The sequence below is a fragment of the Coregonus clupeaformis genome, chromosome 36, assembly GCF_020615455.1.
Source record: "Coregonus clupeaformis isolate EN_2021a chromosome 36, ASM2061545v1, whole genome shotgun sequence".
In the NCBI taxonomy this organism is placed as follows: Eukaryota; Metazoa; Chordata; class Actinopteri; order Salmoniformes; family Salmonidae; genus Coregonus; species Coregonus clupeaformis.
In genome coordinates this window covers 23,223,673-23,240,789 of record NC_059227.1, presented here as the reverse complement: position 1 = coordinate 23,240,789, position 17,117 = coordinate 23,223,673, and the positions used below count along the sequence as shown (strand labels likewise).

Genomic DNA, 17,117 nt, shown 5'->3' with positions numbered 1-17,117 from the left:
GGTCTCTACTGATATTGCTGTTTGTCGAAAACACAAAAACATCTGAAGACTTAGTCTATATTTTAATTTGTATTAGTGATGACAATGTTAGGAGGAACCAGGAGCAAATGTCAAAACATGTTACACAAAATAAAACAAATTAAGCATACTTAGGCAGGGATTCTATATGATTGCAGGTTATAGGCATTGCAGCTTTTAAAGGCAATTTCCGATTGAGCCAACATATGCAGCATCGACCCTGAATGGGATCTCTGCGGAATCATTGCCTTGAATGATTCAACATTTTGATTTCCACTTGAATAGACATATCCAAACATAATAATTTTTCACAAGATGGCCATAAACAATAACTGGTAACGTTGCATAGTTTTAGAAAGGTCTGGAACTCACCTTTCTGGTAAAAATGGTTATACATTGCTGAGGTGTACCCACTTGAGGACACAAGCTCAAGTACATAGTACAAATATTATGAAAATACATGCTTTTTGCCTATTCAATAAAAGTGGGGCTTAAAATGACAAATGTTTTCTAAATATAGTATCAATCAAATAAACAACTTACTATAATATTTCACCTTTCTACTAAGCTAACATATGTAATTGTTTTAAGATGGTAATACCAAGGATCATTTAGCTATTAGATTTTGAATTTTAGGTCCCCTTTAAGTATATATATATAAAGAAATATAACATTATTTGATGATATATTGAATTTGGCCTTACTGCTATTAGCCTATCCAAAACACATTGAATAACAGATTCATGGAAAAACATATATATTTTTTTACTATCTAAAGGAAGTTTGTTTTGAGGTTTCTGTCCTATATCTGAGAGATATAAGATCAGGAAACACATTTTTTATTTATTTTTTGGACACATTTAAACCCTTTTATTAGCCGCTAAACTACTTCCATATATACAGTGCATTCGGAAAGTATTCAGACCACTTGATTTTTTCCACATTTTGTTACGTTACAGCCTTATTGTAAAAAGGTTTTTAAAAATAAAATAAAATCCCTCATCAATGCCAAAGCAAAAACAATTGTTTGCAATTTTAGCAAATGTATTAAAAATATACAACTGAAATATAACATTTACATAAGTAAGAGACTCACCTTTCCATAGAGGGGTCATATTAGTGTGTAGCCCAAACTGTTCAGACGTGAAAAGACCGATTTTAGGGGATGTCTCCTGGTCTGACAAACACTGCTGTAGCTCTGCCACCTTTCACCACAGATGTGGAAGGCCTATTTTTACATTTTAGTCATTTAGCAGACGCTCTTATCCAGAGCGACTTACAGTTAGTGAGTGCATACATTTTTCATATCGGTAGATTGAGACGCCGCCCATGTAGATATCTCTAGCTTATTAAACAGACCGATTTTTATGGAGATGTCTTTATGCTAATTAAATTTCCACAGGGCCGCGGAAATTGATTCAATGGTTTAATGACAGTACAATATTGGTACCTATTTCATATAACTGACGACAGACTTTTCTCCTAAAAGTCCACTGAGTGGTGCAGAGACAAATGTATGCAGACTCGTTACAACTTCAACTTTAAGCGCAAAGTCAATTTGTCCGTCTGTGACCAAGAGAAAATGCTTGCTTCAATTCTATGAAATTACTTAGTATTTTTTTATGTTGAAAGCTCTAAATCCAGCTGAGAATATCACAGCGCGATGAAACCACAACTGTTGGACTCGCTATACCCCTCAAACTCAACTCTGAACCTCAAAGCCAGTTCCATTGCTTTTTTGTAATTATTCCCCTCTAATCTGGGACTGATTTAGACCTGGGACACCAGGTGTGTGCAATTCATTATCAGGTAGAACAGAAACCAGCAGGCTCCGGACCTGGTAGAGTAAAGCCAATTAATGCTTGATCCGAAATGTGGTCCGGAGGGTGTTACGCAATTGCGGAGCCTCCGGAGGCTTGCGGAGTCCAAATCGAGCTCCATATTGCATCGCTGGGGGCTCCTTATAGCTCTGTAAAGGGGCTCCTTATAGCTCTGTAAAGCTCCGCATTGACATGATTGGTTGACAGTAGGTGGGGGCGGGAGGTCTTGTATCAACAGAAACTCACTTCCTTGACAACTTCCTTCACAACAGCTCTGCTCCGTGAAGAAGTATGAATGCTCGGACCTCTGCGGAGGCCGCATCGCAGTAAATGCTGTACTTCCACTGCAGACGTCAGATGAACCATGCAGAGCCTTTAAGAGTTGAATACCCTTGCACTAGACCAGGGTTGTCAAACTCATTCCATGGAGGGCCTAGTGTCTGCAGGTTTTTCCTTTAATTAAGCCATTAAGGTGTGGGGAGTTCCTTACTAATTAGGGTCCTTAATTAATCAATCAAGTACAAGGGAGGAGCAAAACCCACAGCCAACTCGGCCCTCTGTGGAATGAGTTTGACACCTGTGCGCTAGACATATTCACTCTCCCTCAATGTCAGCAAAACCAAGGAGCTGATTATGGACTACAGGAAACAAGGGGAGGAGCACGCCACTATTGTCATCAACGGGCTGCAGTGGAGAGGGTAAAAAGCTTCAAGTTCCTCGGCGTGCACATCACAGAGAACCTGACATGTTCCAATCACACCACCACCGTGGTGAAGCAGCAGTGTCTCTTCAACTTCAGGCGCCTGAAGAAATTCGGCATGGGCACTCGGATCCTAAAGAAGTTGAACAATCGAGAGCCTCTTGAACGGCAGCATCACCGCCTGGTACGGCAACTGCACTGCCCTCAACCGGAAGGCCCTACTGAGGGTGGTGCGGACGGCCTAATGAATAACTGAGGGCGAGCTCCTTGCCCTCCAGGACATCTACACCAGCCGGTGTCTTAGGAAGGCCAAAAAGATCTTCAAGGACTCCAGTCACCCGAGCCATGGACTGTTGACTCTGTTACCATCTGGCAAGTGGTATCTGAGTATTGGGTCTTGGACCAACAGGCTCCGAGACAGCTTCTACCACCAGGCCATCAGACTGCTAAAAAGCTAAACATAGCGGTCTCCCTGCACAGATCTGCACCTTAGAGACTATTTGCATTATGCACCTTAGAAATGATCTGCACCAACTACACACATATCCAACCCTTACACACAAACAAGCACTGAGCTCACACACTTACAGTCAATGCTGCTGTTCTAATTTATACTATTGATTCCACAACCCACTTTATATTTGTAAATAGTGTAAATCCAGTCCATTATTACTATGCATACTACCTCTTCTACTACTTGTTATTTTTTATTTGACTCTTTTCACTGTTATTGTTGATTAATGTACTGCATTATTGAGGGAGCTAGGAAAAAACATTTCACTGCAACTTTTATACCTGCTGCAAACTGTGTATGTGACAAATACATTTGATTTGATTTTGATAGTCATTTCATTTTGTAAATTGAAAAAAGTTACAGTGGCTTGCGAAAGTATTCACCCCCCTTGGCAGTTTGTATCATTTGATTTACACAACATGCCTACCACTTTGAAGATGCAAAATATATTTTAATTGTGAAACAAACAAGAAATAAGACAAAAAAACAGAAAACTTGAGCTATAATTATTCACCCCCCCAAAGTCAATACTTTGTAGAGCCACCTTTTGCAGCAATTACAGCTGCAAGTCTCTTGGGGTTTGTCTCTATAAGCTTGGCACATCTAGCCACTGGGATTTTTGCCCATTCTTCAAGGCAAAACTGCTCCAGCTCCTTCAAGTTGGATGGGTTCCGCTGGTGTATAGCAATCTTTAAGTCATACCACAGATTCTCAATTGGATTGAGGTCTGGGCTTTGACTAGGCCATTCCAAGACATTTAAATGTTTCCCCTTAAACCACTCAAGTGTTGCTTCAGCAGTATGCTTAGGGTCATTGTCCTGCTGGAAGGTGAACCTCCGTCCCAGTCTCAAATCTCTGGAAGACTGAAACAGGTTTCCCTCAAGAATTTCCCTGTATTTAGCGCCATCCATCATTCCTTCAATTCTGTCCAGTTTCCCAGTCCCTGCCGATGAAAAACATCCCCACAGCACGATGCTGCCACCACCACCAGGATGGTGGTCTCGGGGTGATGAGAGGTGTTGGGTTTGCCTCAGACATAGCATTTTCCTTGAAGGCCAAAAACCTCAATTTTTGTCTCATCTGACCAGAGTACCTTCTTCCATATGTTTGGGGAGTCTCCCACATGGCTTTTTGGCGAACACTTTTGGTGTTTGCTTATTTTTTTCTTTAAGCAATGGTTTTTTTCTGCCCACTCTTCCGTAAAAGCCCAGCTCTGTGGAGTGTACGGCTTAAAGTGGTCCTATGGACAGATACTCCAATCTCCGCTGTGGAGCTTTGCAGCTCCTTCAGGGTTATCTTTGGTCTCTTTGTTGCCTCTCTGATTAATGCCCTCCTTGCCTGGTCTGTACGTTTTGGTGGGCGGCCCTCTCTTGGCAGGTTTGTTGTGGTGCCATATTATTTCCATTATTTAATAATGGATTTAATGGTGCTCCGTGGGATGTTCAAAGTTTCTGATATTTTTTTAGAACCCAACCCTGATCTGTACTTCTCCACAACTTTGTCCCTGACCTGTTTGGAGAGCTCCTTGGTCTTCATGGTTCCACTTGCTTGATGGTGCCCCTTGCTTAGTGGTGTTGCAGACTCTGGAGCCTTTCAGAACAGGTGTATATATACTGAGATCATGTGACAGATCATGTGACACTTAAATAAAGTCAACCTCAACTAATTATGTGACTTCTGAAGGTAATTGGTTGCACCAGATCTTATTTAGGGGCTTCATAGCAAAGGGGGTGAATACATATGCACGCACCACTTTTCTGTTATTTATTTTGTATAATTTTTTGAAACATGTTTTTTTCATTTCACTTCACCAATTTGGACTACTTTGTGTATGTCCATTACATGAAATCCAAATAAAAATGGTAATGCAACAAAATAGGAAAAACCCCAAGGGGGATGAATACTTTTGCAAGGCACTGTATGAAAATACCCCCCCCCCCAAAAAAAAAAAGGTGGTGTTCTGTACTGTCACCTCATATGAAACATTTGATCTCAAATCCAAAATGCTGGAGTATAGTGTAAATTATCCTCAATGCCCAAATACATATGGAAGGGTTTGTACATTGAAATACATGCCAACCTACACCACAGTATCTTCAGTGGACACCTCAATGTCTTCCACAGTACCTATGTCCTCTGGTACACTGTGTTGTTCCTCATTAGAGACAGCAGCTGTCTGTGTCTCAGTCTCCAGTTCTGATGTCTGCACTGTAACACACTCCTCAGAGATAGGGGCACACTCTGAAACTGCCTCCTCAGGATCCATAATGGCCGTCATATCTGAACCAGGCCCAGCTTCCAAATCTGGAGCCAAGATGGTCTGCGACACCGCAGTTTCCAGCACGGATGAAGTTGAAAGAGTGGTCTCCGAAACTGAAACTGGGGCAAATATGGCCCCTGAGACAGTGACGGGGACAGAGAGAGACACAGTCTGGACAGGGAGGGGACCAGAGGAGGACGAGGTCACAGGGATGGAGGACATAGAGACAGGGATAGTAAAGGGGACAGAGACAGTGGATCCATCCAGAGAGATGACACTGGCCCCGGTGCCGTCTGTGGTGACGATGGGTAGCTGGGTCCCTGCCGGCATTTCTGTCTGGATGACCGTGAACCCACCCAGGGTGGTGTGGCTAACCAGGGCGATGGTCCCTGGGTCGCCCCAGTTGGCTGAGAGTGTGATGGGCTCACCAGGAACCAATATGGTCCCCTCCTGGAGCCTACCTCCAGCTCCACTATCCCCTTCCACCTCCTGAACCACCGTCTCCATTTTAACCTTTCTACCAAGGCCTCTGGGTTTCTTAGTCTTTTCCTCAACGTTGTCCTTGAGGACCACCAGGTAGTTCTTCCATGGAGTGTTTTGGTCATGAGTCTGTGGAATAAAGTGCACATCTTCAAATAACAGGCTTTTGCAGCACAAATCAATGTCTCCAACATGACTTATTACACACATTTTAGAATGAAAACAAGTGTAGTTTCAGTAGTGTAGTAACGCACCATGGTGTGTCTTCGTACAGTGGACTTGTCAGTGAAGGTACGGTTGCAGAGGCCACACATGTAGGGCTTCTCCCCTGTATGAATCCTCTGGTGCCTCTGGAGGGCATTCAGCTGGGTGAACTGCTTATCACAATCTGTACAGTGGTACGGGCGCTCACCTGAGACAGGACATACAGAGGTCAGACAGGGGTTAAAGGTCAATGGTCAGCAGAGGCAGACATATTTTCAAAGGGTAATGATTCACTATGAATGGAAGATACCAAACTACTAACGGTAGTAGCAATGTGTCTTGTGATTACTAACCGTAACATTCGATGCATTCAGCATGAAAATAAAATGGCTATATTAGGTTTAATATTGCAGTGGTTACCTGTGTGTATCTTCATATGCTGGTGGAGGGAGTTTCTCTGGGCGAAGGCCCGACCACATTGTTCACACTTGTAAGGCCTGGAGCCTGTGTGGATTCTGGAGTGGTGTTTCAGGTATTCTTTAGAGGCAAAGCTTTTCCCACAGCTCTCGCACATAAAAGGCTTCTCTCCTGGTAGGCCAAACAAAACAGATGGGTTTAGGCTGGTTTGTGTAGATCTAAGAAACAGTATAAAAATCCTGATTAATCAGGAAAAGCCAAACCTTACAGCTTTAAAAAATATATACAATGTATCCGTGTAAGAAGTGAAAGTCTTACCTGTGTGGGCCCTTTTGTGATAGGACAACATGTGGTTCTGGGTGAACCTCGCATCACACTGGTCACAGGCGAAAGGCTTCTCTCCTGTGTGAGTCCTGCGGTGTGTCTTGAGGGCTGAGCTCTGGGAGAACTTGGCTTCACAGTCAGTGCAGGAGTAGGGCTTGTCTCCTGTGTGTGTTCTCTCATGTAGCGTCAACGCTGTCTTAGAGCTCAAAGCCTTGTTACACACAAGACAGGTGTGCCGCTCACCACCTCCCTCATGCACCTAGCCGTAGAAAATAGTGGATATTTATTGTCTCAATTAATGATTAGTCTTGCAGCAAATTGAAAAGGATATACCATTTTCATCTAGTGCACTTCATTTGACCAGAGTCACATGGGTTAACCACCTACAGTTCTGTTCAAAAGTTGTGCACTACATGGGAACAGGGCGTCAATCGAGAGAATACTACATAAAAGTGTTACAAAAGCAGTCCCAAATCCTCTGACTCAGACCCATCCTAACCTGTCGTCGGTGGCGTGTCACGTCCTTCTTGCGTTTGAAAGTCTTGGTGCAGACATCACAGGGGAACAGTCTCTCGTCACTGTGGACGTGTCTCTGATGGATCTTCAGGTTGCAGCGGTTGGCGAAGGTTTGCTGGCAGGTGTCACAACGGTAAGTCACCTCCCCCTGCACACTGTGGCTCGTCCTGGTGGTCATGGTAACAATGTAGTTATTCGAGATGTGATCAGAACAACAATGACAATAGTTGAGATTGTAGGTTTCCTAAGTGCTCAAAGCACTTTACATTGTACAGTGCAGTGTATGTCTACATTTGGCTCATTTTCAAACCCACCTATTCATGATCCAACGAATGTCTAACTAATGTGTAATGTCCAACTCCACCTACTTGATGTGCTTCAGGTAGCTCTTCTCATAGTGGAAGGTCCGTTGACATTTGTCACACTTGTATTGGGTGTCAATACGTCTGGATGATCTGTTGGTGGCACGTTCCTCTCCTTCCTCCTCGCCCTCCTCTTCCTTGCTGGGGAAGAAGAGGGAGTCATCTGGACAATCCTGTGGTATATCTCCCTCTTCCACCTCATCTTCATCATCAACGTCTGTTGATTCCAGTCCCGCCCCCTCTTTTTCAGGCAGCAGCTCTGGAAGGGCCTCTTCTGCCTCCTGTGTAATAACAATAATCAAGATCAATTGGATTTATACAGCACATTTATCTAGATGTTCAAAATGCTTTACACGCCTCATCCACTATCAAAGCATGTCAACATAGCACATACCTGTGTGTTGTCAGTGTTCTCCTCCTGACTGGTTGTCTGAGTGTTGTTGTCATGCAGATCTTCCATCTGCATCTTGGTCTGGTCCTTCATCTTCCTCACGTACTTCTTCTTAGGAATGTCAACGAAGACTCTGCGCCCTGCCAGCCTGTTACTCCTTCTCCCAGAGACCTCAGTGTCTTTATTCACCTCTGACCTCTCCTCCTCGGCTGTGACCGTGACCTTTGCCCTTTTCAAACTCCTCTCCCCTCTCTCTGGTTTTGTTGGAGAGGTCAGCCTTTTGGTGGAGGCTATTTTGGGAACTTTGTTTACTTCGACCCCCAGCGCCCCCTCCTCCTCTTCTACATCATCCAAATCAGCCTCCTTGTCTTGTGACATGGATGTTTCAGCCCTGTGCGGACTCAAGCTGCCTTCATCGAGAACCGAGCAGCAAGCCTGGACAAGGCTCTTACACTCCAAAAGTGTCGCCACTTCATGTATTACACCAATCTTGTCTTTAGCAAACTCTTTATCCACCTCCAGTTTGCCAGTGTATACATATTCCAAGAACCTGGTGAAATCAGTGGTTCGAACGTTCCCCAGGAATAGTTTCTTGGGTGGGTCCGGGGCCAGTAGGATGTTCTTGAAGTAGCCGCTGGAGGCAGCTAGGACCACCTGGTGAGCCTCGAACTCTTCCAGCTCACCCTGGAAGTCCACCTGGACTGTGACATCACACAGGTGGCCATGCAGTCGGAGCTGGTGCAGAGACTGAAGCATGTCCTCATGGTGGAAGGCTGAGGAGAGCTGGACCACTTGGTCACTCATGTTTCATACTGTAGATACTGATAGACAAATGTTATAAAAATTTATCAATAGTTGAAAAGCAATCCATTCCTGGCTAAAGTTAACTCTTTTGTTTTATAGTGACCATGTGGATTTCTCAATAATTGAGACCATATGACTTAAGAAATGGAACACTAGTCACTTTAATAATGTTTACAGTCACTTTGATGGCGTTTACATATCTTGCACTACTCATCTCATATGTATATATACTGCATTCTATTCTATAATATTCTACTGTTTCTTAGTCCATGCTGCTCTGTCATTGTCATTGCTTATCCATATTTATATATATTTTCTTAAATTCCATTCCGTAATAGTTTTGTGTGTATTAGGTATATGTTGTGAAATTGTTAGATATTACTTGTTAGATATTACTGCACTGTCGGAGCTAGAAGCACAAACATTTCGCTACACCCGCTATAACATATGCTAAACACGTGTATGTGACAAATAACATTTGATTTGATTTGATACAGTAACGTTAGCTAGCTAGATATATTCACTTAGCTAGCTATATAACGTTATGGTTAAGGCCTATGCTTGGGGCTAGCATACCATAGCTAACGTCAGGTGGCTGGCTAGTTGGCTAGATGGAAAAACAAGCTGGCTAGGCAAGCTCAAAAACGAGTTTGACTCAATCAGCTGCTCATGTTTTGACTGGCTAGCGGTCAAAACGGTGTAACGTTAGCACACAAGCAAGTTAGCATCAAGCTAACGTTAAGCTTGCTAGACTGAGCCACACCAAAGCTAGCTAATCAAAGTCATGTTTTTCCATGAAACACTTTATTTTGCAGTGTTTCTGTTATGATCAACAAGCAACAGTGGAATATGTGCAATGAACGTGTACGCATCACAACCAACTCTCTCTTACCGTAAGCTCGGTAAAATGGCAGCCCTTCACAAATGCAGCACAACGAAAGTATTTCCTGTAAAATCTGCACCCGAAATCGAGAGATCCGTTTTCACTGCGGCCATATTGGATAGATTCGGTCCGCTTCAGATGATGTGGGATACGTTCTTAGTACCTGTTTCAAATGTTCACAAGTTGATCAAAACGACTCTGGATCAGTTCTTAGGATAATTGAACATTTTTATATAAATAACTACACATCAACATTAAATAAATAATTATTAGGGTATTCAACTCATGGTGTCGCGATACCTTTTCAAATGTTAAACATTTTATTTGTCATATGTAGAAGAAAAAAACAAACATTTTGAGACGCATGTCAATTGCATTGCCAGTTTTGAATTCAGAGATAATAGATTATGATGCATTTTGTAAATCACAGTATCCACATGGTGGTGCCATTTCATTGTATTTCAATATTGTGCGATCAGAACTGAAGCCGTAGTCTTGCCTCTGCAGAGAATAGATAAGTGCAAACTGTACTTATTGTCTTTAGTCTGGGTCTTGATTATTTCAGGGGTGTTAGAGCTGGGCTGGAACAAAAGCCTGCCCACCCAGTAATTGGATCCCTGGTATTCGCATTTCTGAACTTCTTGTCAAATTTAGACATTTTGACTGAGAGGAGCAATAAAACAGAAGCCTTTAGGGTTGATTCCACTTGAACTCCATCCAACACACAAATCAGCCCCATGTTTTCCAGACTGTAGTCTGTCATTCCAAGGCTGTACGCTAAGATACTTTAGGAGGAATCACTGGGGGCCTGTGCAGCTGGCAGTGGATTTTTATTGACAGAGGAAATCCATATATCTTACATTTCCCTTAATGACTTCTGCAAGCGTTCAGCCTCTTCCGGTGGTGGTGAGTCACCCTGCTAGTGCTCTACTGAGGACAGGAGGCTGTGGTTTTCAGCTCTGGCCTGGAGGCTAGCTACCACGTCTGCCTGTCTATCGTGCCTCGACGCACAGTCACACACACACACACGCACGCACGCACACACACACACACACACACACTCACTCGCACACATACTTGCAGGCACACATTCATGCACGCAAACACACACACACACACTCAGACCCACACACACACAGATGCACACAAGCAAGAATGCGCACACACACCGACTGCATCTAAATGATTCCCTATTCCCCATGTAGTGCTCTACTTGTGTTCTGACCAGAACCCTATGTGATGCAAATGCTTAGTAAAAGGTGATGAGCTCAGCAAACAATCTCCTCCGCGTTGGGACATGTTTTCTCTGCCACAGGGCGAGACGTCTCCACACAAGAAAAATATCACTGCTTACGTCGAGTGGTACACAAACAACGGGACAAAACATTGACTGTGTGAGAAGAGAAAACAAACCCCCAAATCCTGAAAATACATATTTTTCTGATTGGGGTTTTAGAGGACATTCTCATAAACACTCGGATATTCAATGGCTAAAGGGGAGTTCTGTCAGGGTTTGTCAGCTTTGATGTGGATTTGGATGTAGTGGGGGTGAGAGCGTGTCCTTGTAAGACCTCTCCATAGTTGCCTGGTAGCCTACGAGTCATAATCTAAGCAGATGATGAACTGAAAGGCTGACTGTAACACCAGAACATTACATAAAGCTGTGGCTACTGGCCTGGCTGAGCAAAATAACCACAGTGTTTCTCTCTCTCTCTCTTTCCATTCAACCACAGGGCTAATGCCAGACCGACCAGACTCTGTCCAACTCAGTATTCATTCTGTGGTGACTCTCACTTTCATCTCATTGAGAGAAGTGTACTCAGTAAAAAGCATGTTTTTGTTCTTCATGAAGGCTCTTGAATAGCCTGCAGTAATTCTGTGCAAATAGTCTTTGTGTAACTCTTCAAGTGCGGAACATGGTGGACATATAAATGCTGTTTTCACGGTTGTTGTTCTTAATATAAGCCTCCCTGTTCTGTCCTTGGGATAGTCTGTCTTTGTTTAACCTGTGGAGATGTGGGGGAGGCATATAGTTGTTTTTGTCAATGAATATGAATCTCCACCCATAATTACAGTATGTAAGCAATGGAACTGGGGCCAGGTGAGAAACTGACTGTACACTGTGTGTTTATGTAGCTCTGTCAAGGCTAAGGTGCCAACTTCCTGATACGCCTTAACACTGCCAGGATACACACAGGCCATTCCAGGTCTGTCACGCACATATGCCTACACACACACACACACACACCACAGGCCATCCAGACCTGTCACAGGTAGCTGCTCTTACGATCTCAATCATTCCCTTTTTTCTTTAGTGGCTAGGTTCCAAACCACAGACAGGCTGTCCAGAATATAGCTGCAACTCACTAACCCTCTAAGTACTATCAGGATGTACAGTGGGGGAAAAAAGTATTTAGTCAGCCACCAATTGTGCAGGTTCTCCCACTTAAAAAGATGAGAGAGGCCTGTAATTTTCATCATAGGTACACGTCAACTATGACAGACAAATTGAGAAAAAAAAATCCAGAAAATCACATTGTAGGATTTTTTATGAATGTATTTGCAAATTATGGTGGAAAATAAGTATTTGGTCACCTACAAACAAGCAAGATTTCTGTCTCTCACAGACCTGTAACTTCTTCTTTAAGAGGCTCCTCTGTCCTCCACTCGTTACCAGTATTAATGGCACCTGTTTGAACTTGTTATTAGTATAAAAGACACCTGTCCACTCCAAACTCCACTATGGCCAAGACCAAAGAGCTGTCAAAGGACACCAGAAACAAAATTGTAGACCTGCACCAGGCTGGGAAGACTGAATCTGCAATAGGTAAGCAGCTTGGTTTGAAGAAATCAACTGTGGGAGCAATTATTAGGAAATGGAAGACATACAAGACCACTGATAATCTCCCTCGATCTGGGGCTCCACGCAAGATCTCACCCCGTGGGGTCAAAATGATCACAAGAACGGTGAGCAAAAATCCCAGAACCACATGGGGGGACCTAGTGAATGACCTGCAGAGAGCTGGAACCAAAGTAACAAAGCCTACCATCAGTAACGCACTACGCCGCCAGGGACTCAAATCCTGCAGTGCCAGACGTGTCCCCCTGCTTAAGCCAGTACATGTCCAGGCCCGTCTGAAGTTTGCTAGAGTGCATTTGGATGATCCAGAAGAGGATTGGGAGGATGGTCAGATGAAACCAAAATATAACTTTTTGGTAAAAACTCAACTCGTTGTGTTTGGAGGACAAAGAATGCTGAGTTGCATCCAAAGAACACCATACCTACTGTGAAGCATGGGGGTGGAAACATCATGCTTTGGGGCTGTTTTTCTGCAAAGGGACCAGGACGACTGATCCGTGTAAAGGAAAGAATGAATGGGGCCATGTATCGTGAGATTTTGAGTGAAAACCTCCTTCCATCAGCAAGGGCATTGAAGATGAAACGTGGCTGGGTCTTTCAGCATGACACTGATCCCAAACACACCACCCGGGCAACGAAGGAGTGGCTTCGTAAGAAGCATTTCAAGGTCCTGGAGTGGCCTAGCCAGTCTCCAGATCTCAACCCCATAGAAAATCTTTGGAGGGAGTTGAAAGTCCGTGTTGCCCAGCGACAGCCCCAAAACATCACTGCTCTAGAGGAGATCTGCATGGAGGAATGGGCCAAAATACCAGCAACAGTGTGTGAAAACCTTGTGAAGACTTACAGAAAACGTTTGACCTGTGTCATTGCCAACAAAGGGTATATAACAAAGTATTGAGAAACTTTTGTTATTGACCAAATACTTATTTTCCACCATAATTTGCAAATAAATTCATAAAAAATCCTACAATGTGATTTTCTGGATTTATTTCTCATTTTGTGTAACTATGATGAAAATTACAGGCCTCTCATCTTTTTAAGTGGGAGAACTTGCACAATTGGTGGCTGACTAAATACTTTCCCCCCACTGTATAAACCCAATTATTCAGAGGTTAGACTGTTGGAGAATGTGTCTTCCATTTTTCTCCTCTTTTTGGTTATTGCAAGAAATACAAAGCAGTCAGGAGCAATTTACATACAGCATTAAGATACTTTTTTGTGGAAAATATGTCTGCGATATACTGCAACTTCTATTAAGTTTAAGCTCTGAGTGCAGATAAAGTTGGTTTGGAGAGTGACACAGGAGTGGGGACATTAGTTTTGAAAACATGTGTAAGCAGTTGGGAAAAAACTGTCTCCTTTTTTCAAAACTCTACACACAAAATGCAAAATCTCCTTCAAAATGTAACGCTGCATTCAAAATGCCATAAACACATGTCAGAATGAAGCATTTGCATCAAATGGCAAACACTTTCATAATAGTACATTTTTGGATATACCATGTAAACACTGTTCTAAATCTAAAGCTCTTTGGTCTTTCATAGGCTTATATCTACATTTCAATACAATGTTCTACAGTGAAAGTAATCTGCTGAGAGGGGTAACAAGTACACTGTAAACACCAATGCAATGTAGAAACAGAAAATATTTATTAGGCCAAATATGACTGTTGTATACATTAGCATACAACAAAACCATAAACATATGTAAACCAAAAGTATATTCTTTAGAATACAGTTGTGTGTGTGTGTGGGGTCCCAGGAGGGGGGGGCAGTCCAGGAATTGGTATGGGGGTGGGGGCAGTCACCTGTGCTAAGCTTCATCTCTTCTCCGGGCTGGGTCTGGCCACAATACTTTGTCCACGTCACAAGATACGTTTTCTCTTGCCAAACAGCGAGGGAAGTATCTCCTAGCATGGCGTATCCAACCTTGGACAGAGGCAACCTCTATGTCCCCACATGCATCCTCCATTGCCTGGAGAAGGGGCATGCGGGCATAGGGTTGGTGATCATACACTTTCCAGCGCCAGGCTGAGAAGAACTCCTCTATGGGATTTAGAAAAGGTGAATATGGGGGTAGGTACAAAACTACAAATTGTGGATGGGTGGCAAACCAGTTTTGGACCAGAACAGCCCGGTGAAAACTAACATTGTCCCATATAACCACAAATCTAGCAGGCTCCTGATCTGGATCAGGGACAAGCATTGTGTAAATTGCATCCAGAAAAGTAAGCATATGGCCGGTGTTGTACGGACCCAGTGTGGCATTGTGATGGAGGACCCCGTTTTGAGTGATAGCAGCACACGGTTATATTACCCCCACACTGTCCAGGGACATTGGTAATTGCCCTCTGTCCTATTACATGAGCCAACCTCATCCACATAAATAAATTAATGGCGAATTACATGGGCATCCATCTCCAATACTCTCTGTAACAGACAAAAGGATATACAGAATAGTAAATATGGTATGTCTGAAGTACTGGAAGTAGTGTTGCATACATACCTCTACAAAGTCATGTCGCAGATTCTTGACTCTGACAGAGTTTCTCTCAAATGGCACCTAGTAAAGTTGTTTCATCGTCACTTGGTGCCGTTGGAGGATGCGTTGTATGGTCGACAGGCTTACAGCATTGATGCTGTTAAATATGGTGTCATTATTCAAGATATGCCCTCTTCTCTCTCGAATCCTAATTGCATTGTTGGCCAAAACCATATTTATAATTGCAGTCTCTTGTACATCTGTAAACAAGCGTCCTCCATGATGTCTTTGCCTTTCCACTCTGTACAGAATTCAAAACACAGTGTGTTCAGCATAGGAACTGTAAACAATGTACTAAAATGTACTACAGCATGATAACCAACCTCATTCATTCAATGCAGTGCAGTAAATGAATGGCTTAGAGTTAAATGTTTATGCAATACTATGCAGTCATACATATTTTACAGTACATTACTGTAATGCTAAAATAGTCATTAGATAGTTGCATACCTGTTCTGATTTCTGAAGGTTTGAATTATGGACGCCACTGTAAATCGACTCAAGTTGGGCTGGACTCTCAGTCCAGCCTCTCTCATGGTCAAACCATGGATGATCACATGATCAACAAGTGTTGCCCTAATCTCATCAGAGATGGCTCTCCTTCCTTCTTTGCCCTCGTCCTCGTCCTCGTCCTCCTCTTCCTCTTCCTCTTCCTCCTACTCCTCCAACTCTTCGTCTTTGAATTTTTCCTCGTAATTGTCCCCTGCCTCTCCCTCCTACTCCTCTTGCTCTCTGTCCATTGTTGGCATCCATTGTTCAAAACAGGTAATCTGACCTTTGACCTATTTATAGGCCTATACTACAGTAAAGCAGTGATTGGTTAGTGATAAGTTAAGCAATTAGTGTTTGCACATGTGAGGAGTGTGTGTGTGACCTGGTGAATAAGTGTAGCATTTTGATTGGATGTGTTTGGAAAAGGAAAGCAAGTCACTTCCTGTTAGATTTTTGTGTTTTAGGTAGAGAATTGTGTGTAGTTAAAAAAAAAAAGTGTTTTATGCAATTGACAACTGAGTCAAAGGCTGAGAAATAGCTTATGGTTTTGGAGATTTGGTGTGTAGTTTTGCACTTTGAGTGAGAGGTTTCAAAAATCGTGTGACATGAAAAGATTTTGTGTGTAAGCAGTTGGAAAAAACTGTAATAGATAGAATATATAAACAGTCAGGATTATTCAGACAGATCTGGCCCTTCATTCCCCTGAGTCAGAAATAACTTTAATTTAATTGATGAAATGATAGAACGGCATTCAGAGATTCAATTACTTTCAGAATGTCCTTTGACTCAATGGCTCTTCAACAGTGCTCTCCTCCCTCCGTCTCTCCTTGAGCTGTCCTTGTGTGGCTCTATAGTGTAACTGTACACAGCCCTTAGCACCTCACGAGAGACAGACACGCCACACTCAAGGACAAGCACCCACACTGTGACTGTGCTGCTCAGAAATAGCACCTTTGTCAGTGCATGACATACCAATCACCTGAACCACTGAGCATGTGTGGGAGGTCGGAGGAGACATTGCGTGGTTATGACATTATGTTGTGACAGAAATACATGGACATTGTAATTGATGATATGTGTAGGTGGATTATGTCAACTCCTTTCTAGAAAAAGGAAAATGAAAAGGTGACCTCCAATGAAATGTGAAAATGGATGAAAGACTATCCAATTATTTTAGTTCTACCCAGGTGTTTAAAGCTAGGGGCAAGGGATACATTTGTAAATTGGCATTTGGGTCCATCATGTTCCTTTTTGTCATGAAGTCCTTCCGCAGATGTTGACAGATAGCAAGCGTTTCCTGGTTTGATGTGAGTATAAACACAGCAGCAGGGGGTGTCACCTCCTTACACTTTCCCGGCATGCAGTTCTACTATCTGATTGGGACACAACCGTAAGCACATTCCTAGAGAGTTAAAACTTAATGAGTACCTCTCCCTCCGTTCCTCCCTCTTCCTTCCTCCCGACCTCACATCCTCTCCCTCTCTTCCGTAGATCGCATCACTCGTCTGTCTCCAGGCCTCCTCCACTTGGG

At 43.1% G+C, this 17,117-nt stretch overlaps 1 protein-coding gene across 1 annotated transcript; it reads right to left on the bottom strand.

Annotated features, from left to right (window-relative positions):
• Positions 1–4,997: 4,997 nt before the first annotated feature.
• Positions 4,998–9,812, bottom strand: LOC121552313 (GDNF-inducible zinc finger protein 1). Its single transcript, XM_041865121.2, has 8 exons — positions 9,703–9,812; positions 8,010–8,827; positions 7,622–7,896; positions 7,237–7,420; positions 6,732–6,996; positions 6,417–6,584; positions 6,047–6,204; positions 4,998–5,921 (listed from the first exon to the last, which is right to left on the bottom strand). The coding sequence occupies exons 2-8, from the start codon at positions 8,808–8,810 to the stop codon at positions 5,133–5,135; spliced, it is 2,640 nt and encodes an 879-aa protein (XP_041721055.1). The 5' UTR covers positions 8,811–8,827; positions 9,703–9,812; the 3' UTR covers positions 4,998–5,132.
• Between the last annotated feature and the right edge of the window lie 7,305 nt (positions 9,813–17,117).